Source organism: Manihot esculenta, chromosome 1, assembly GCF_001659605.2.
Source record: "Manihot esculenta cultivar AM560-2 chromosome 1, M.esculenta_v8, whole genome shotgun sequence".
Taxonomy (NCBI): domain Eukaryota; kingdom Viridiplantae; phylum Streptophyta; class Magnoliopsida; order Malpighiales; family Euphorbiaceae; genus Manihot; species Manihot esculenta.
In genome coordinates this window covers 30,514,522-30,537,410 of record NC_035161.2, presented here as the reverse complement: position 1 = coordinate 30,537,410, position 22,889 = coordinate 30,514,522, and the positions used below count along the sequence as shown (strand labels likewise).

Below are 22,889 nucleotides of genomic sequence, written 5' to 3'. Positions count from 1 at the left end.
GGATTTCTTGTTTCAAGATTGAATTCAGATCTTTTATATATGACACTTTTAGATTTGTTTCCTAATTCTAAAATTCTTTAGTATTTGTTATACTTATATTCTTCACATTATTTCTACTTACCAAAGTTCATTAAATTTTCTCTGTTGGCTTCTTTAATTAAAAAGAAAAAATAAAAGCTGGTAATACCTAATGGAAATTTTAATTCCATATTTGACCTTTTTATTATTTAAAAAACTCAAAATTTGCCCTCCGGACGTCAAAGCTCATTGGAGCTCTCTCCTCGGGGGTTTTTATATGCACTTCTCAAACTATTTCTTTGTGAAAAAAAATAGCTTTCTAACACCACCTCCGTTTCCCTGAAGGATTTCTCAGCTTCGGCAATGGATTCATCCAAACACAATTTAGGCAAAGAAGAATGCAACAGCAGTGAATCTGGGTGGACAACGTACATTGCCTCTCCCATGCAAGAAGATGATAATGACTGCAGTGACAACGACAATGATCACAACCCTATTGCCAATGATGGAAATGCTGATGATTGTGAGCAACTCAGTGATGATTCAATGGCTTCAGATGCTTCCTCCGGCCCCCACCATCCCCCTAACCGTGGAACCACGAGTTTTAAGCATGATAAGGGCAATCATTTCAAAAATTGTTCTCCAGCTGCAAAACCAAAAAAGAAGGAGAAGACGAATGATGGAAACAGCACACATAAACATAAGAGGCTTTCTGCTAACAGAAAATACAGCAAGTAGGTTTGTTCAAAGGGGTGAAAGGTTTGTAAATTTCACTGCAACAGCACAAAATATGTTCTTTCTTTCTCAGTTGAAACACATTTCATTCTTCATGAATATCTTTCTGTGATTCCAGAGTTTCATTGTATTTTTGATATCAATTCAGAGGCATCTGAGTCAAAGAAAAACAAAATATCGACACAGAAACAATTCCATATCAAATCATCACATAATAAAGTCTATAGATTCATGTGCTTCCTTTCTGTACAAAACCTGCTTGATATTGCAGTAGGAACCTGGAATGAGTCTAGTGACCTGTTGATCATACAATATATCAGAAACGGTTAAAGGCAGTCATAATCTGATCCAGGAAAATATTTTCTTTTTTTTGGAGGGAAATGGAACATTGATCAGCACAGGAAGCAAACAGCAACATTCTTGTGCCGATATTGAGGTTCCAACTTCCAAGAATATAATTCTTTCAGATTGAGTTAAAAGGGAAAAAAAAATATTTCCAGGAAAAACATCATAATACAGAAACACGTGTGTTAATTATCAATATCTTGAGCTGGAAAGAAAATGGATCAACAGAGAAGACAAATGCCAACCATAAGAAGCAACATAGATTTTTCTAGTGACAGAATATTGGCATACTCATACAACTCAAATTTTCAAAAAGGGGTGCAAGTGAAACAGCTAGGCAACTATAGAGTATGGGCTGTACATCAAAATGTTGAAGAATACTATATGCACACACAATAAACAAATCCAGGAAACCTGTCTTTTCCTTATGAAAACAGAAGGGGATAACAAAATAAGGGGGCATGCATTATTAGAGACGACAATGAGAATAGGTGAAGTTAAAAGGAGTTGCAAGTTTTAATGGTAAACTCATAGACTTCAATCAAGTTTAAGAAACTTTACATGCAGTTTAGGATTTCTTTTAGTGCTAAAACGTATCTCTTTGCATTACAAATGCTGATATCCAGATTATAACAGATAAAACTGGAACAGAACATTAACTACAAGATGGGAGGAGCATGATATTTGTCCTTCCATCTTTCTACTGAACAGATAACATTCTCTTATCTCTTTGCATACAAGTACCATAGCATGAACCGGTGTAAGAGCAAACTAAATATGTTTAAACTGGATGTCAGTTTAGGCTTGAGCCTTGATGATCCTGACAAATTGCTAATCCCAATTCAGCATTAAATACTGCCCTGCTCTGGTTTTACACGAGGGCCGAGCACATGTTATAAAACAGCTAAAAGAATTTAAAGCATGTGATAGCAAAAGAGTTCTATAAACCATGATTTTCACATTCAGAATGGGAGCCAAACTGCATAAAACCCTCCACCTCACAAACCTCGTTCTAAGCTTGTGCAGGGAGCAAAAAAGGAAGAGGGAGAAAAGGGGAGTTGGGGGAAGAGAGAGGGGGGGTATAGCTCAGAAAATTTCTGGCTCAAACATTTTCACAGCAATATGTGAATGTCGATAAAAAGTGCCTACTTCACCATTGCAAATCTCATCTCAAAGTAAAAGAAGCAGAATTGCCAAATCATAAGACAACATAAAAGGAAGGACAAAGTCCAATTAGAAATTGGATTCAATGAATTTAATTGAGATAGAGTTGGACCACATATGATCCAACTTCTACCCAGCATAAAGTCCAGAGCAGAAATTATTGTGCTAATCAACTGCTTTGATTAAGCTAGATACCAAGAAAGGACACATTAATTCAACTGTCTGGCAATCTTGAACCATTCAGTATGGAAAGATCCTTCAATATCAACCCTTTCATATGTATGTGCACCAAAATAATCTCGCTGAGCTTGGACCAAATTAGCTGGCAACCTTTCCCTTCGGTAAGTGTCGAAATAAGCAAGACTAGAAGACATGCCAGGAGTGCTAATACCAGAATTGATAGCAAGACATATAACCCTCCGCCATGCAGATTGTCGCTCAATGATTTCCTTTGCAAACTCTGGATCGACAAGAAGGTTAGCCAGATCAAGGTTCCTATCATAGGCCTTCTTGATTCTGTCTAAAAATACAGCTCGTATGATGCAGCCTCCTTTCCAGATCCTAGCCAGTTCTCCCAACTTCAAGTCCCATCCTTTCTCAGTACTCTTTGCACGGATAAGATTCATCCCTTGTGCATAACTACAAATCTTGGAAGCATAGAGAGCTTGCCTCACATCATCAATCAACTTCTGCTTGTCCACCGCTTGATCAGTCAAAACATCTCCGAAGCCACCTGCTTTAAAGACTTTAGCAGCTTCAACTCGCTCCTCCTTCAAACCACTGAGGAATCTCGCATCCAAAGAAGATGCAATTGTGGGAGCTGCAACTGAGAGCTCAGCAGCTTGCTGTACAGTCCATTTACCTGTACCCTTCATACCAGTTTTGTCCAAAACCTTGTCAACTAAATATCCATCCCCCTTGTCATCTTTAATTCCAAATATATCTGCAGTGATCTCAATCAAGAAGCTCAGAAGCTCACCCTTGTTCCATTCTGAGAAAACATTTTGCAGTTCCTCATTAGACAACTTTCCAACTGATTTTAGTACATCATAAGCCTCTGCAATCAGCTGCATATCACCATATTCAATTCCATTATGCACCATCTTGACAAAATTACCAGAACCACCTTTGCCAACATATGTCACACAGGGACCACTATCAGAAACTTGAGCTGCCACTTTAAGAAGAATGTCTTCAACGTACTTGTAGGCCTCAAAGGAACCTCCAGGCATCAAAGAGGGTCCATTCCGGGCACCCTCTTCACCACCTGAAACTCCCATTCCGAGATAGAGCAAGCCCATTTCAGCCATGGCCTTTTCTCTCCTCTCAGTATTCTCATACCACTCATTCCCACCATCAATGATACAATCACCTTTCTCCATGTAGGCAGAGAGGGTCTTTATGGTCTGGTCAACAGGTGCCCCAGCCTTAACAAGCATAAGTATCACCCGAGGCTTTTGGATTGACTGAACAAAAGATTCAGGGTCATGGAAGCCATATAAAGGAAGATCACCCTCTTTTTTGGCTCTTTCAACAGTCTCATCTACTTTGGAGGTGGTTCGATTATAAACAGAAATAGGGAAGCCTTTCTCTGCAATATTGAGGGCCAGATTCTGGCCCATGACAGCCAGACCTGCAAGGCCTATTCTTGTTGGTTTTGATGGTGCAGCCATATTTTTCCCTGCCCAATAAGATCTCCATATGATGAATTTCAAAAAATCAGAACAAAAATAGTGAGCATTGCAAGACCAAAGAGGATTTTTATGGATTCTTGAAATAAAGCTAGTAACTACAAGGTTTTCATGTTTTCTGGAATATCTCAGAATGCAGGAATAAAGGAAGGCGTAAAGAAACCTTTAACAGACTCAGCAACAAAATCAGAAAACAAAAATTACCACTACTTTTTGTTTATAGAGAAACCAACAAGACATAACTTTGTTGCCCACCAATTCTAGAATTTTAACTTACTGACATGGTTGCCTTCTGCTTTCCCACTCCCTGTGCAGCCTACACCACATAACGTTTGCCCACAGGCTCCACATATTGTCAAAATTATCTTCTTAGATACTCCATTTTTCTCAACAAAACTTTGTTTATATTCATCATTGTTATAATGAAAAACTTTCAAATTCATGTTTGAATAAAAAGGGTTGTCCATAACATGAAGTTTGTCTACATTACAGACTATGTCTATACCAATGATATAAAATAGCAAAGTCAGAAAAGAGAGTTTTAAAAAAGATAGACCCTGATCATCACATGGAATGGATAGATAAAGAAATCTTTAAAAGCTAGATGTGATGATACATATATATATATGTGTGTGTGTGTGTGTGTAGAATAAGATATACTGACTACATTAGAAAGGGGAATTGGCAATTTCTCAAGTATTGTTCAATTTCATTCCTTTCTGTCTTCAAATTGACTAAAAGAAAGTGTAACATTAAAGATAGCAATTGATCACCCTGCTCTGATTATTTTAATGGGGTGGGATCATAATTAGCAATATCTACCTTGCCTTGAGCCCCTGCCCCATTGGCATTTACAGGGAAAGTACCTATCCGTGTAACACTACAGGTAGCCTCCTACAGGAAGCTTTTGTATAGATTTGAAGGATTTGAAGGATGCTATTTTATTTCTTCATTTAGATCAAATGGAACAACTCCATGACATTCTCATATATATGCATGTGCAGCTGTGCAAGAGAGGATAAGAGAAGAAAAGTTAAGAATCTTAAAGCTAGTTGTGGAGCCAAGGATCAAGAAGCAGTTAGCTTTCTTCTCATTATTGACACGAGACCTCTCAAGCTCATCCATCAAAGGAAAAAATTAAGACTATAGTCATCAGGCCAACACCTGATTTGCCACCAAGATCATGCAGATCACGAAGACCGATAGCGAAGCACATAAAAAAGCATAACATGATTTAACACTCAAGCTATCAGCCAGTAGATAGGAAGGCAGACAAGAAAAATAATTCCAGAGTAAAACCCATATTATCACTTTCGACTTGGCTAATTCAAAATTAAAACACAAAATTCCAGTTCCCCTTTTCGTATGAAGATCTCCCAAAAAACAAAGATGGAATTAGAAAATAAACAAAATAAACAACACCCTTTAGAATAGCAACTACACTAAGCATCAAGAGGGGAAGCAGACCTGGGAATTGGAATCCTGATAAAAAGAAGAGGACCCAAGATGATAAAAGATCTGGGTTTCCAACTGAGTAGGATGTTAGGTGAAAATGATAATGAACAAAGATTGAAGATTGGCAGATTTATATAATGGTGGAGCCGGGGCGTGGAGGTGGAATTTGCTGACCGTAGACTAAACGCAGTAACACAATCTTTTACGCGGATCTAATCTCATTCTCCTGGAATTTCTTGATCACCTTTCCTTTTTTGTTTTTTCTTACCAAACCGCAACGATTCAATTTTTGGTCTTTTGCCACCTCCTCTTTGGTCGACCTTCCTTTGCTGACGTGGCGTCATTTTTGTACCAATTATTTTTTTATTAAAATACTTTATGTCCGTGCTCACGTCACGTTATAATACAATTCGTTAAAAAGAAAATAAATATTTTACACGATTAAATAATTTTTTGATGTTATAGAATTTAAATTTATCCTTTAAGTTATTTGATTTGTACAATTTAAATTCTGACTGTATTAAAATGTGTTCGTATAGATGTTTTGTTGAATTAAATGGTGACTTTATATGATAGATATGTTAAGCCACTCATTAATAAAGAATAATCGATTAATAAATATTAAATCATTTGACATATATTTTATTTATTATGTGTATCACATTTATCATTTTCATAACCGTTCAATTAAAATTCTAAAAAAACTCTTTACACTTGGAGTTGATTTAATTATTTTGAATTTAGTGAGGTCAGTCTATTTATTCCAACAAAATTAGAGGTAGGAGAAGTTTAATCTGTAAATTCTATAAGTTAAATCTTTTGTTGTTTTTTTATTATTATATTATTAGGACAATATATGCAAATAATATTATTATTAATGATCATTCGTTAATGCAGACAACTGATCCAATTTTAAGAGTAAGACCTATATATTAATTTTTTTTTAATAAATTATAGTAGGTTTAAAATTTTGATACATTGCTTTGGATAAAAGAAAAGAAAATTAATGATATAATTATTGAATTTAGAGATTAAATATTATATTTGGCTAGAAAAGTGCAAAACGAGGGTTAAACTGCCCTAAACATCATCTAATTGCAAATATCAAAATGATAATCCCCCTTACAATATATAATTTTAAGAGAAGTAATGCTATGAAAAGCTAAAATTTATATACAAATAAATTTGACATCTATTAGATTAAACAGTTTGAAATTAAATTGGTGTAGTTATTATTTTAATCTCAATAAAATAAATTTAATTTAAACAAATTACTACTTAATTATTTGATTTTGAAAAATGCATTAGAAAATCTTTAAAGTTTTAAACATCTACTATTTAATATTTCTGTTAATTTTTTTATTAAATATGTTACTACTTAATCCTTATAATTTTAAAAAATTTATTAATTAATTTTTTTCAAATTTTTAAAAATTTATTAATTAATACCTTCATATTAGAGATACTTTAGACTTTTTACCATTATATAACAGCTAAAACTTCATAGATATTTTAGATTTTGTAATTCACCTTTCTTGTTTTTTAATTAGATTTATAATATGATACTTAAATTTAATAAATTATAATTTTTTAGTCATAATAAATATGTATATTTTCGGTTTATACATAGAAAGAGCATTTCATCAGAGTAAGAATTTAAAATAGTTTGTACTATTTGAAATTGACTGCAATAAGTTCTTAGCAAATAAATTTTGTTATTCAAAATCTGTCTATAACATATATTAAATTTAAATTTAAATTTATTATTTCAAATGTTGATATTCAGGAAAAGAAAAAGTTTTACAAGATTGCTGGATTTGTGTTTTAGAATCACAAATGGTCCAACCTACCACGATTCCACTCAAAACCCAGTCATCCTCCAAAATAATTATGCTGCAAGAGATTCTGTTACAGTCTGAAATATCTTTGTTTAGGATTGGAACCTGTTTTGCAATGTCTAAATCAATGGATTAGTTACTAAGAATGCAATTCAATGAACTCGGTGTTTCAATCATACTTGGACAAACAACCCAAGATGAGAGCAGTGATGAAAAGGGTCACCATTTGTTCGTGACTAGCAAAATTTTTCGTCATTGCATTCAGGAGTAGAAAATTTTCAGTAAAAAGAATCATTTCTGCGTGTGCTAACCATTTTGGGTTTAATACGATTCACTGTTACATCTAATCAAAAAATCCAAAATGTTGTAAGAACACGAGTAACCCAGTATGGACACTTACAACCCTTCATCGTGCGCCTTACCAATACAGCAGCAAGAGTGAAACTCATCTAAAGGCCAAAATTGCACATCTGAACGAACTCCATGTCATTGTCCACATATTTAGTCCAGAGATTCTTGTATTGATTCATGGCAATGTCAAGCCAAGGTTTCATGTTTCCATTGTAATGAATGACTGCAGCTTTGTTGATTTCATCCATGCTAATACTTGGATTGTACCCAAGACCAAGCACATGCCAAGATTTGTCCAATGACTTTGTTGTTGAGTAGAAGGCGATCAAGCCGGGTGGAAGAGTACCTAATTTCCATAGACTACGATCCTCATTCTGATAAAATGAAGGGCACAAAGTTAATATAACCTATATCTCCATCTCAACTTTCAAATAAACAATTTATTGTGCGGATAAATTTTGTTTAGTCATTAAAGGCAAAAGTTTATGGTAAATCAGTAGCTACATTAACAGCAAAACACAGAGGGATTGAAAAGGAAGCACAGATGCATACCAAGCTCTGCCAGTAATGATACTGTTCGGTGCATTTTTCACGCCTCCAAGCATCAAGATCAAATATGTTCATTCCATAAGCCCAAGCACAGGCCTTTGGATTAAACCGCTCCTTAATTAGAGGATGAGAGAAGTTGAAATACTGGGCGAAGCGATGAAATGACCCGAAACAAGTCTCAACAGCCCCGTTTACCTTTCCATCCAAATCAATCCTCCACAACCCTGTCAAGTCCTTTTGAACCACGACATCATCATCCAAAAACAAAATCTTGTGCAACTTTGGATACATCTCTGGCAGATAAAACCTTAGATGATTCAGCATAGACAAGTATTTGGGATTCCTGAATTTTATATTACTTGTATCCTTGGTAGCATTCTCTGCCTGGTTCTGAAAGTAAAACTTCTGCAGTTTAAGGTTCTCAAGTTGCCTCAAAACTGGCACATATGAAGAATTCAAAAAACTAAAATCCTCAACTGTCTTAACCTCTATATGCGCACCTCCCTCCACAGGCCTCATCCTAAACCACACCTTCATGGCTGCCACATTCATTCTGTCAGTAACAACATGAAAAACGTGTTTCCATGGTTCCTCTGCATTCTTCACCACTGACCTCACCACGACAGACACTGCAATCACATTATCTGAAAATATAGCATAGTGATAGAGACTTGGATCCTCAAACTCCGGCTTAGGCTCCTCTTCCCTATATTTCTCTGGATGTGAAATCCTCTCCTCCACAAGCCTCATTGCCAAGCAATGCAAGCTCTTGGGTATTGATTTGGCAGAAATTAAGCTAGCAAAAGCCCCATTCTTCCTGGCCTTGATCAACAATTCATTCACAGCAAAGATGGTATCCTTGAGCTTCTGAATCTTGATCTGATTATCATAGCTTTCCTTTGACTCAGCAACCATCAACCTTGCAATTTTCACCTTTTCCTTCACCTCCTTCTCAAACTGCCTCAAAACATCCTCATCCACTGCACCCTCCGATTCAAACAACGAAGACTTGTAATTGGGTTTGGATGTGACATCGGAGAAATTCTTAGCTAAGTCATCAAACATTCTCAATTGCCTAGAGATGTCAAGCTTAAGCTTTCTTGCATATGCGGCGTAAGCATTCACTAGGGTCATATGGTCACTAGCTTGTTTGTATATCAAATCTAATCGGGTTTTCAACGGATCAGAGTTTAATGCCAAAAACGTCCGCTGCACATAAGCATTACCGCTACTCGGCAGTGACTGTTAAAACCCAAACCCCCAAAAACAACAAAAATAAAAAAAAATCAATAATTTCAAAACCATACTGAAGTTGCAGTTACAATTAAATTTCTATAAAGCGAACATTTGCTAGAGGAAAATTAAGTAGTGTTCACTTACAGAGTAGTATGGAGAGGTAGGACGATGGGTGGTGAGGAGGACAGAGAGAGTAGCGAGGAAGAGAAGAGTGAACATGGCGGAGACCAAAATCCGATAAGAGAATAAGCTGCGAAGCCCCGCATTGAATCCGGCGGATCCTCCTCCTCGGCTACCTCGGACGGCGACCGCCATTCCAATTTTGAAGATCTGGGTGTCTTCTCTTCTTGGATGTAGAAACTTAATCTGCGAGTGTGAACAAGTGGATCGATCTTTTTCCTATTGAAGCAAAGCGAGAGCTGAAGCTAAACAAGGCTGAAGCGAGATGTACAGATCTAAAATGGAACGATTTCCGCGTCGGTGCTATTATTTAATTCTGAGAATGGGAAAGTTTTTAGACAATTGGCTATATGGATTTGGTCCTAACATTAGAATTAGTCCATCTTACGACCTATTTTGATTTTGTAGTCCCCTTCTTTTCTTTATAATTTTGTGATGTCATAATTAATATATAGTTTACTACATAAATATTATTTAAATTATCTAAATATATTAATTGACTTCACTCTTCCAACCTTGGCGGCTCTTCTTGGTATGGTCGTGTAGAGTTTTGTGCTTCTTTGGTAGAGATTTGCTTGACTATACGTGGTTTTGCTTGTGTGGGTACTTACCAGAACGAAGCCCTGCCCTTATCGTTGTGTGAAGTTTGGCTGCTTGCAGTGGGACGTTAGCGGTGACCAGACTGTTCCAGAATGCTTTGGGATCCCTTGGATTTCCTAAGCTTTTTGGGAGTGGATTGATTTTTCTTTACTTGGCCTAGTTAGTTTGCTTTCTGAGTTGAAGCGAGCCTTGCTCATATTTCTTTGCCTAAGACTTTAAACGCAAATATTTCATGTTTAAAAAAAAATCATTTTTTTCAATTACTAGATTTATTAAATTCATGTAATTTCTTATCTGCTCCTGTTATTTTCTTCTAAATACTCAATTGTGTATGGAGTGAATTAGTGCAATGTGCAGCATATATTGAGATAATAAAATTATGGGAGATTTATTATTTATTCTCAAAATATTATTATTATTATTAATAAGTTAATTTTTATATTTTTAAAAATTTATTAAAATATTTTTTATAATAAAATAATTTTTTTATTTTTTTATTATTAAAAATATAATAAAATACTAAATTACTCTTCTTCTGAACTCTTTCTTGAGCGTCTCTTCTAGACCCTTCCTCCTTTTCTTTTTCTCTTTTTTCTTTTTTTTTCTAAACTCCTCTTTTTATTTTGATAAAGAAAAAAAATATTTTAATAAAATTAAAAAAAAAATTAATAAATTTTTAAAAATACAAGAACTGACTTATTAATTATAATAATACTAAATAAAAATTTTATTTAAAAGTAAAATTAAATTTTAAAAAATTTTTTACTTATTTTTTATTTATTTATAACAGAATAGAGAATAAAAAAAATTATTTCATTAATAAAAAAAATATTTTAATAAATTTTTAAAAACACAGCTATTAATAATAAAAATATTTAAAAATTAAATAATAAATTCCAAAAAATTAAAGAAAGGGACAAATCATCAAGCAAATTGTGCACAAAACTTAACTTTTTGTGTCCAGCACAAAATATTAGAATATTATTTACAATTTTTAAGAACTATCCAAAGCACTCTAGATTTAAATTTAATAAATAATTAAAAATATATAATACATATAACAGCAAGTGTTGGAATGCCAATGAAAAATCAGCTGTGCAACTTTCCTTATGTACTGCCAAATCTTGAGAGGTGGAGTGTATAAAATAGTTTGTTTCTTCAGTCCTCATTCCTCATACTCATACTCGTTATAATTAATAATTATAATAAATTTAATTTACTCTTATTTAAAAATTAAAATTTTAAAAAAATCACAATCCTCCACTCATCTCCTTTTTAAGTTTGGTACTCACGATTTGATAAATTAATAATGAATTTATAATTTAAGCCACAAAATCCGAATAAAAAAAATGAAGCACAAAAGTCTCTCATTTATAAAGTAGAAGGTAAAAAGTTGACGCATGATTCATGCACATGGCAGTGGCTATATATATCCATTGATTATGAAATAATTTTAAAAAAAAAAAATTTCTAATAGTCGAGAATTGATTTTAAGAATTTTCTTTTCAAATTTAGTTAATATATTTAATTTTTAATATTAAAAAATTTAAATAATTATATGTAATAATAATTAAAATAACTCGAATTAGTGGATATTCTTTTTATTTTTATTTCTTGATATAGCAATTTTATATTGCAAACCAACATTATCCATCACCTTTTTTTCATCTGGGTCACGCCAACTCTAAATCTTCCACCCAATTGCGTTTATGTGGAAATAGACCTAAATTTGTTCTAATATGAAGCTTGCTAATTAAGATCATAAGTTCTAAATATATGTTCAAAACATGTTATTTCACTCTAATTCAATCTCAGGCACATGAAGCTCAGGTCAGAAGCCAACGACAGATCACACAAACATAAACAAAATTAAGGATAAGGTAAATAATGGTCTCTCCCACCAGGTCTGTAGAAAACTTGTGCGGCTTCAGGGGATGTCTTCCAGGTCCCTGAAAGAGGCAAAAGGGCTACTCAATTGCATGTCGCTAAGCATTTGCCGTAGTTCAGAGGTTTCTTCTTTGAGTTGAGCATTTTCTTCAAGAACCCTGTCGTGACTTTCAGAGACGTGGTTCAATTTATCTATTAGCTGGTGATTCTCATTTCTGAGCCAAACCACCTGTGACCAGAGCTCATCAAGGTGTTTCTGCTTCCTCATGCGTGATCGGCGAGCAGATTCTCTATTAGATATCATCCTTCTTTGTTTCCTTTCATTGATAAGAGAGAGCTGCTGCTCATCTGCTTCATCAGAAGTTGAGTTGCTGCTCAGGCTGAATTCCTGAACCTGATTAGGAGAAATCTGGGAATTTTGTGGATTGGTGAATCTGTTAAATTGAAATGTGGGTGTGTTATTTTGAGTCATGGTTAAATAAGCTGAATATGGGGATGGGTTTGAGGGAAGTAGATAGTGGAGTTCTGTAACTTCACTGGGCTGCATGGCTTGAATCTGGGTTAAAAATCTTGTGGAAATCAAACCTGAGGAGGAGAAGGTTATGAAGATCAAAATTTGATGATGTTAGATTGAAGGGAGTTGGAAGACCGAAGAGAAGTGAGCATTTATAGAGTGGGAAAAGGTTGAGGTGACCCCACTGTTGGCAATTTGGAGTAAGAGATGGAAATTGAGCTTCTTAAAGCATAGACCACTAGGATATCATGCAGATTATGTATGCATATCTTCAGATTATGGATCATCATATCTGAAAATCGATCAGAATAGGATTGATTTTGCTGAAATCAAAACAACCGCCGATGTTGTTAATGTATTTACAATCGAAAATAACTTTTTAAAGTCGTAACGTAACTAATTAGAAACAGAAAATAAATATCTAAATTCAGCCATTAATAAACTTTTTAAATCGAGCATCATAAATACAGTATTCCTACAGAATTTGCAGCAACAAAAGCAATGATCAAGAGTTGAAATAAAAAATCTTCTAATTTCAGCTAAAATTAAAAACCCCATCAAGTGAAAAAGTCTACTAAACAACTCTAATAGATTTAATCAGATTATGATCATATGAAGTTTCATGGAATTGAATCAACTCTCTTTTTTTAACACTAACTAAGAACAAAACTGGATGAAATCGAAATCAGAGAACTTATAGTCTAATTAGGCCCGGATTTTTGGAAACAAAGATTACTGATATGGATATATGTACATGATGACATGGTCTTATTATGAGCATTGCAATGAATATGTGTTGTGGATAATGGTATTGAGATGGAATTATATGCTGATATCATCAGGGAGAAAAGGGGAGTTCAATTGTGGGGAGTACAATTATTTTTAATAAAGAAATCTTGTAGCCAATCCATAAAGAAGCCAAATGAGTGAAACAGGGCACAGCAAGTCAATTTTTTTTAATATATATATAATTGCAAGGAAGCCAAGTTAAACATTAATCATTTTTCTTAAATTAATGCTCAAAAACCAATAGGTTAATGTGACGTAAGGGATTGGAAGAGATGAAAGGAAACCTCCTTTTCTATAACCATATTTAGGAAAGAGCTGATGACTCAACAACCACTTCAATGAACAAACAAACAATAATACATTTAACAGTAAAACCCAATTAGCTTATTAGCTTCATTATCTTTAAGCACTCACTATCTCTCATCTGGAACTCTCAGTTGCCATTCATGGCGTGTCATGTCATTGCAGTTGTTCTGCAACCAATGACCTATTTTGGGAGGAAGGCAATTGGCCAATGCATCATCCGGCTGCATATCTTTGCCAACCCACCATGAAATTTCAAGCATGCGAGCAAGGTCGCTTGGCCAAATTGTGCAGGCTCTGTTGAGAAACATACGGTGGTGAGGACGGTAAAGGATGGGATATGCATAACACATAATATATGGATGTAGTTTGAGGGAAATTCTAGCGTAAAATAATAGTAGGATCCATACAAGATCTTATGAATATACACTAAGCATCCATGTAGATTGGTTTATGTAAGAATTGCCCCTAGTTTAAAAGGGCAGCCAGTCGTCCACTAAATGCAAAAGCTTTCAAGGACAAGGGCCAAAAATGCCCCAATGCAATTGCTTCTCTGTTTTCTTTGGGCAGGTTGAGTGGACCAAATAGTCAACAATATCATTAGACAGATGTAGACTCGTCTTTCTTTTCATGTCCTCCTTCGTTGTTGCATATTTCTGTACTATTTCATCTTCTCCTGATGATTTATTTTTTTATCTAGTGCCAATTATTGTTGAAGACTGACCCCTTTCTCCGGATATAAATTCTATAAATAATTTAAATATTTGCACAGTTGAATGATTACAAAAGTCACTCACAGATCAGAATTCCTTGCTAATTATATTGACCAGTAGTGAATTAGATAGGAGCCGTTACTGATTCGTCACTAATGCTGAAAGCTAATTCTTTTTATTAGCAAGGGAAACTGCTTTATCCCATATCAGCTATTGATCCGTCATCATTGATACTAATACTGAAAGCTAATTCTTTTTATTAGCAACGGAAACTGCTTTATCCCATATCAGTTATTGATCTGTCATCATTGATACTTAATAAGACATATAGCAAAAAAATTCAGCCATATATTAAAAAATTTGTCATTAAAATTCGATAATGTATAATTATTCATGTGAAAATAAAGAGAAAATGAAGGTAGTAAAAGAAAAAAAAACTATTTTTAATTATTGGTATTATAATTGGAAATTTCAAATTGAAATTTTAATCAGAATTAATTATTTTATAAAAATAGTGTCTACAACTACAATTATGTTGAATCAAATTTAAATTAGTTTAAATTAATCAAAATTGATCAAAAATTTTCACTTGAATCATGATTAAATTGGATTTTTAAATTTGAAATAAATTAAAAATAATTTAATAGTGGCTCCGTTTGATCAAATCGTGATTGCATCTTACTTAATAGTCGCTTCAATTATTTCACAAATTTTTTTTAGGTGCACAAAACTCATAAAATTATTAATATAAAATATTTTACTGATTAAAAAAATTAATTTATTTTTAAAGATTAAAAAAAATAAATCACTTTGTATATTTTGATAATATTATTAATATTACTGTGTAATAATTTATTAATATGTTTTACTTTTTAAATTAGAACTAAGCATTTAAAATTAAATTATTGGTTTTCATAAAAAAATATTTTTTAATATAAGATATTTTCATAAACAAACTGCGGCTAAAATGATATAAGCCATATGGAATGGCAACCTAAACCATAAAAGGACCATAAGGATCAAATTAGGTTCTTATTTTAAGGAAATTAGAAGGTATTGCGAAAATAGGAGTGTAATTGAACTAAATTATTTGTAAGTTATTTGAGTTTTAGTTACCTTTTAAACGAGTTAAATTTAAGCTCAATTTTAATTTTGTTTAGCAAATGAACTAAGTATGAATTCTACAGTTTTAGGATATTAAGTCTTATGAGTTCAGTTTGTTTTCAAATTTATTAGCAAATTCATGAATTAACTTATTCAGTATGTGTGTAAATATACTCCTTAGCCAGGTTATACTCGATACCATCAAAAAAATTAAGTTTAAGTTCAACTCTGTATAAATTTTCATGAGTTATGTTGTACTTTTTAAAGTTCAATTTCAATAAATTTAATTACATTTTTACAGCTTGCAAATATTAAACTCATTAAAATTTTAGAGTTTATTTTTTACTGACTTGTAATCTAACTTGTATATATATATTTATTTAATTAAAATTATTAATTTTCAACTAAATTTTATTATAATTATAAATAAATTAAACTATTTATCAATAATTTAAAATTAAAGTCGATAAAATTTTAATTTATCTTGACTCATTTGTTAAATAAATTAAATATGAGTTTATTAAAATTTAGTTCGAAGTTAAAATGAATAATACTCGAATTTGTGTTTAAATTAAAAAAAATTTGATAAATTAAATTTAAACTCTCTAAAATTTGAATAAATTTTGTTAGTTTACTGTATAAAAAAAAGATATAAAATTTATCATCATAATAAGTTTTGTTGGTTTACATCTACTTATCTTACCATCATAAATCACTGTCAATGAATTTTAATACAACCCCAAATAGATTTTTATAGTTAAAAAAATTATTAATAAACCCATGATTGAATAATAAAATTATTATCCCTCAAAATAAATAATAAATTTTTAAAAAAATTTAAATGAGTTGTGACCTGTTTTCAGAATCTCACATGAATATACGTGGGTATGAATTATATATTATTAAAGAATTTTATTAAAATTACTATAATATTATAATTAAAAATAATAATAAAAAAATACCCTAACCCAGAATGCCCATTCCATTAAAGCACATTAACTAATTTAGCAAAAATTGAAAGAGAGGAAAGGGTAATTTCAGAAATTTGACAAAATAATGATAATAATAAATTGGGAGTTGGGAGCATGCTCCTAGAAAAAAGGTCTAAGGTAATGCACGGAAGGGTACTTGATTTGACTGCCGTTTTATCTTTTCTTTTCTGGGCACCAATGCAATCTCACCCTATAAAATTATTTTTATTGCTTTTTCCCAGGTAGGCTTCAATGCGCACGATTCATGTCTGGAGTGGGCCCGTGCTAACAAACGCGCGTGGGTGCGCTTAGTGCACCAATACCGGCGCCTTATTAATCAGAGCCTTGGGCTTTCAGACCTTATGACACGCGTCTATATTTGTCTGGTAATTCATAAACAACTTGGGCTAATTTTTAGCCGCTATCAGGGATTTTTAGTGCATATTTTATTGGATTATGAAATCATCCAATTTCCCTAACTTTCTATTTGAATTTCAAACAATGATTCTCATAAAAGATTTGATGAAATATATATGTGGCTTCTCTTCTCTTCTCTTCTCTTATATAAATTAAATTTTAAAAAAAAAGTTAGAGATATTTATAAACCTTTATAATCATATACGACAAAGATTTTTTTCCTTTTAATTTAACACACGTAGAAGAAGTTACATCGATATCCAATTAAAAAAAAGATATAATTGAAATGTTGATTGAAAAAAATTATTTTTAAAATTAAATAATTACTATTTTCAAAAAATAAAATTAAAAAAATTTATAAAACAAAAAGAGTTCAAAAATCTATTTCTAATTAATTAAAATTTTTAATATAATTTTAAATGAAAATTTGTAATATTTTTACTAGAATAATAATAATAAATTGATATATAATAAATTAATAAAATGTTGAAATTTATATAAATATGTTAACTTTTTTAAATAAAAAAGGCAATAAAATAATAATTTTTTTAAAACTTGTATATCATTTAAAAGTGAGAAATCAATCGAGCTGAATTAATTTAAAATTTTAGTTTAGTTTTTTATTTATTTTAGTTCGATTTGATTTTTAATTTTAAAATTTTAGTTATTTTGATTTGATTCAATTTTGATAAAAAAATTAAATTGAATCGATTAGTAATAATATTATATTATTTTTAATAATATAAAAAAATTAAATCATATTAAAATTACAATATTTCAATTAAATTTTAAAATATTAAAAATAAAAAAATTATTAAAAATTTAAATCGATCAAATCAAATCGAATTGAATCAGATCGGCTCAATTCAATTCAATTTTTAATCAAAATCAATTCGATTTGATTTTTATAAATATTAAAATTTTAATTTTTAACTTATTCAATTTGATTCGATTTTAAATTGAATTAACTGATTACTTATCTTTAAAACCCTCGTTATATAATTGACTTCTAAATGAAATATCACATGGATCGTATAACAAAATTTAATTTTAAAGAATTAATTTAATTTAAAATTTTGGTTTAGACTTGTATGTTAGGAAATTAAATTATTTGTTTAAAAAATAATAAATTCAAATTTATTAAAATGAATGGAATAATTTGTATTCTAATATATTTATTACCAAGTATTAAATTATAATTAATAATAAAAATAATTAAAATTAAATTTAAAATGAGTTTAAAATAATAAATTTTATGAAAATTACATTGAATTAAATCGAATTAAATCATTTATTTGTTTAATTTGAAGCTTAATTTTAATTTTATTTATAATTTAATTTAATTTGATTTTTTTATTTTTTATTATTTAATTTTTAACGAGTTTAATTTGAGCTGATTATTTTAATTTTAATTCAATTCAAATTTTAAAATAAATAAATTTTGTTTATTTACTTTTAATTTTCTGAATGGAAAAATGGATGGAGGAATATCCCTAATTAGATAAGGATGGAGTGTGGCTTTGAAGATTGAGGTGGCTGTCACTCAGCGTTTATTTTCTGCACCCCACTTTGGCAACCTAAGACAAAGATTGTTGGATGCTGATGAAATTAATTATTTTTTAATATATATATATATTAGATTATATATATATTTGATCAATTAATTATTTAATATAAATTTTATAGAAAAATAATTATTTATTTTTAAAATTTTCAATTTTAATATTATAAAGACACAAGAGTCCATTATTTTTAAAAAGGAGATAAATATTATTAATTCAAACTATATGAAGAGGAGGAATACGAATCCAAACTTCTTTATCTAATTCAGAATGAGTCAATTTTGTTAGAATATAAACAATATCATTCACAAACTTATAAATAAAATCATATCATAGTGAAAATTAAAAAGTAAAAGCATGAAAATTAAAGAAGAGAGCAATGGGATCCACGATGCGAAGAAGAGGAATTTTTATTATTATTATTTTAATTTTTATTTCTATTAATTATTTTGAGATATATTTTGGCACATGTATGCACCTTTTGCTTCTATTTTTATAGAAAATTTATAAATTTTTCACAAATATTAAGTTTTTAAATAAAAATTTTAATTTGCCACCATTACTTATAGTTTAAGTTCACTGAAATTTTTTTTTGTTGTTGTGTTACTTGAAATTTGTATCTATATGATAATGCATTTTTTAATAACGATAAAAAAATTTTGAATTATTTATATTTTAATAAATATATTTTAAATTATAAAAATTAATTAATATATTCTAATCTAATCATTTAAATTTATTTATATTCAACCGTTAAATTTAACAATTAAATTTAATAAAAATACTACAACATCATTTTAGTCAATATCAATAATTAATATTTTAATATAATTCGAATATATTTAGTTAAAAAATCTCAAATTTTATTAATTTTAATAGTTATATTTTTAATTTTTTTAATAAATATACTCTCAATTAATTTTATTTTATTTTTAATTTTAATTAAATTTTTTATAATTTTAAATGACACATTTTTAAAATTTAATTTTTTACGTCGTTATCAATTATAAATATTGTGCTAATAATATTATTAGTAAATAAAAAATTATAATTTAAGTTAATTATACTTATTATATTTATTTTAATAGAGTTGAAAGTTAATGATTAGTTTAATTAATAAAAAATAATAAAATAAATTTAATTTATGACTATATTTTATATATTATATAATAAAATTATTAATTTTAAATTTATTAAATAGATTATTGACTGAAAGTGAATATAATAAATAAAATTAATTTTTTAAATTGAAAGAATGGTGATTCTTACTAGAATTGATCTTATCATAACACTTATGACCTAAAACCAGCTAAACTGTTGTGCTTGCTAATTTAAAAAATTAAAAAAATAAGTTATCAGGTTTTTAAAATATGTTACTGAAATTATAAATAAACTAAATTAAAATTTAAAATTAAATAAAATTAAAATATTGATTTGAAATATATTTATTAAAAAGAAAGTTTAAGTTATAATAGTTGAAATTGATAAAATTTAGAATTTTTTTAATAATTAATAATTATATTAAAATATTAATTTTTGGTGTTAATTTATAATAATGATGTGATATTTTTATTAGATTTAAACGGTTAAATTTAATTATAAATATTTTAGTTAATTTTTATAATTTTAGGTATATTTATTAAAATATGAATAATTAAAAAATTTCTTGCCATTATTACTTTTTTTTATTTTTTATTTTAATTAACTCACAATTTTTTTAATTAAGTTCAAATAAACTTAATGTTATAAAAAATTAGAGTAAATTTACAAATTTTTAGTATTATTTAATATTAGACAAAATGTTTATTTTGACCCTTACAGTATCAATAGTCATAAAAGCTTTTATTTTTTTTTTAAATTTAAATAGACCCTTTAATTATTAAAATATGGGTACATGCTAGACTATATGACCAGGACCTTTAATTATTAATTATTAAATAGACCCTTTAATTATAAGCGGGACTAACACCCTTAGATTTGAAGGCGAATAGATGTCCTGTCAACCTTCTGAATGTTAGTCCCGTCCACGAAAAAATTTTAAAGTATTTTATCATGTCAAACATCAAAGCGGGTGTATGTTAGCCACGTGATCGGAGCATTGATCCCAAAGAATCACAGATATGTGCAGATGTTTTTACAAAATACTTTCAGGAATTTAAATTTTTTTGTGGAAGAGAAAGACTCATGGTAGATCGTGAGACTTTTTTATGATCTACAAAAACAGGACAAGTTGCCGAGTGAACGAATGAAATTTGCAAGAAGTTTGTTTGGGCAAAAAAATGCGTAAAAATTCGACAAGGCTATAAAAAGTTAAAAAGTTCGTAAGAGTTAAAAAAATACCTAAAAAATTCATCGAGACTGAAAAAACGCTCGAAAAACTCGAGTGAAAGGAGCCCGCAAGTACTAGAAATTACTCAGAAACTTATCAAGACATTATTATATCATTGGGCCAATTTTTACCGATAAGACCCGTATGTACCTGACGGGTCAATAGGACAAGTAAAAAAAAATAAGGACGTCATGCACTCAATTCAAGCTAACAAGCCATATGTCCCAGATCATGAAAGCAACTGACACATTTGAATATAAAGAATCGAAAATTAGCAGGAGACCTCTAATATTACACAGTAATCATCCAAAGTAGGTAGTGGGTTGACACCATAAGATAGAGTCACGTGATAAGAACATGATAAACCAATACGCGGTTTCACCTATGGAAAGAAAGATTTAAGTGCTTCGGGATAGACTTATTCTCTCAACTTAAAGGCAAGTTTCCACAAGAAAGTTACCGTTAGATAACTACAATCCAGCAGATCCCTTTTACGTCCGCGATCACGAGATTCCCGACTAATTAGCCGGTGAAAATCCCTTACTAGTAAACTGACCACATCATTGTCGAATTATCAGAAAATACTTTATTTATCTGCGTCTTCTTATAGTATAAAAAGAAAAGGATTAAAGATGCAAAGTACGTTATTATCTAATACAAATATTCTCAAGTTCTCTGTTCGCCTCATACTCTATATTACTAACTTGAACGTCGAAGTGACTGTTGTGGACACCTCACTTTCTCTGTCTTGCAGGATTAATCAATCACAATACAGTTTCATTCCGACCACATTATCATTTTAGTTTCAGTAACATCTAAGAGCTTATCGCAAATTATCAGTTTACAATTTTGATTTCTAAGTTGTGATAAAAATCAATAAACTATACAATATTATTTTTAAGATATATTTCAGTTTTGTATTAAAAATATCTCTCTTTAAATATATTAATTTAAATAATTTCTTAACAAAATTTGGAAAATTGTATTCTTATATTTCACCTTTATTATGCACTTTCGTTTGTGGATTAGAAAATTGGGCTTGTGAGTCTAATTTTCAAATATAAAATTATAATTATTTAATCCAATAATAAGATTTGTCTTTTTTTTTTTTTAATGTAAAGTTCGTTGTCCATTTTGAAGTAAGACTAATTCACGCACAGGGCCGCACTAATTGCAGCTTACGTGAGTCTAATTAAATATTAGTAACTAATCAATGAGGTCTTCCCCATTATCAAATGTGGATAATAATGGATTTTTTTAGTATTTTAAATTAGGTGGTAAAATTGTTTCTATTATAATAATTGATACGAAACACAAAAATAATTTTTAAAAAATAATTTATTTGTTTTTTCAGAAAAATATTTTGATTAACCATTCCTTTAAATGTCAGTAAACAATAAAAAATATAATATGTTTTCGAAATAAATGGATGTCTTAAATGATTTATTTTTGAGATAGGAAATTTCGTATAATTAATAAGAACCAATGAAATTAAAAATAAATAATATAATTAAAAGTTGTTGATAAATAAACGTTTTTGCATAAATGTAAAATTAAGGTAAAAACAAAAGAATTATATATGCTCACGTGTATACACGTGATATTTTTACGCGACCACTCGTGTGATCAATCACAACATCAACAGATTAAAATTGCAAAAGTAATGCGGCGCGCGTGCGCACCGTTAATGGTTCTACTTCTACAACCACACTCAGATTCTTTAAAATTATTATTTAATTTTTATAATATAAAATTTAAATTAATCGATTCAGAAATTTTTTAATATTGAATGATTTAATTTTTTTTTTAACATAAAAAAAAAAAGGTGTATAAGGCTGATGGCGTGGGTTTAGAGAAGGAAAGGTGGGAGAGGATGGAGACCTACAAGTTGTAACATCCTTCATTTTCAACCCAAAATGATTGTGGTAATAATTCTTAGTCCCCACCCAATAAATATTATATTTTATTATTAAAAAAAAAAAACCCTTTGTTTTAATTTGTATAGAGAATTTTTGGTGAGTGGTTTGATTGATTGGTATTGTGGACAGCATGCCATTTGTGAAGATGACAACTTTGTTTGTTTGTTTGCTTTGCATTTCTTTTTGGGTTTGTGTTTTGTTGGTGATGTAACCAATCCA

The 22,889-nt window shown here is 30.1% G+C and overlaps 3 protein-coding genes across 5 annotated transcripts; all 3 read right to left on the bottom strand.

Moving 5' to 3' along the window:
* Positions 1-2,229: 2,229 nt before the first annotated feature.
* Positions 2,230-5,676, bottom strand: LOC110630843 (6-phosphogluconate dehydrogenase, decarboxylating 2). 3 transcript variants are annotated; one of them, XM_021778462.2, is made up of 2 exons: positions 5,421-5,676; positions 2,230-3,959 (listed from the first exon to the last, which is right to left on the bottom strand). In XM_021778462.2, the coding sequence occupies exon 2, from the start codon at positions 3,933-3,935 to the stop codon at positions 2,472-2,474; it is 1,464 nt and encodes a 487-aa protein (XP_021634154.1). In that variant the 5' UTR covers positions 3,936-3,959; positions 5,421-5,676; the 3' UTR covers positions 2,230-2,471. The 3 variants fall into 3 exon arrangements, with proteins under 3 accessions (XP_021634154.1, XP_043813104.1, XP_021634145.1); XM_043957169.1 differs by having other exon boundaries at positions 2,230-3,943; positions 4,776-5,675; XM_021778453.2 differs by having other exon boundaries at positions 2,230-3,943; positions 5,421-5,674.
* Positions 5,677-7,453: 1,777 nt separating this feature from the next.
* Positions 7,454-9,942, bottom strand: LOC110630836 (probable galacturonosyltransferase 9). Its single transcript, XM_021778441.2, has 3 exons — positions 9,527-9,942; positions 8,150-9,388; positions 7,454-7,971 (listed from the first exon to the last, which is right to left on the bottom strand). Exons 1-3 carry the CDS (start codon positions 9,695-9,697, stop codon positions 7,696-7,698), a joined length of 1,686 nt encoding a protein of 561 aa, XP_021634133.1. The 5' UTR covers positions 9,698-9,942; the 3' UTR covers positions 7,454-7,695.
* Positions 9,943-11,915: 1,973 nt separating this feature from the next.
* On the bottom strand, positions 11,916-12,712 carry LOC110628108 (basic leucine zipper 43). Its single transcript, XM_021774608.2, has one exon. It carries the CDS (start codon positions 12,594-12,596, stop codon positions 12,090-12,092), a length of 507 nt encoding a protein of 168 aa, XP_021630300.1. The 5' UTR covers positions 12,597-12,712; the 3' UTR covers positions 11,916-12,089.
* Between the last annotated feature and the right edge of the window lie 10,177 nt (positions 12,713-22,889).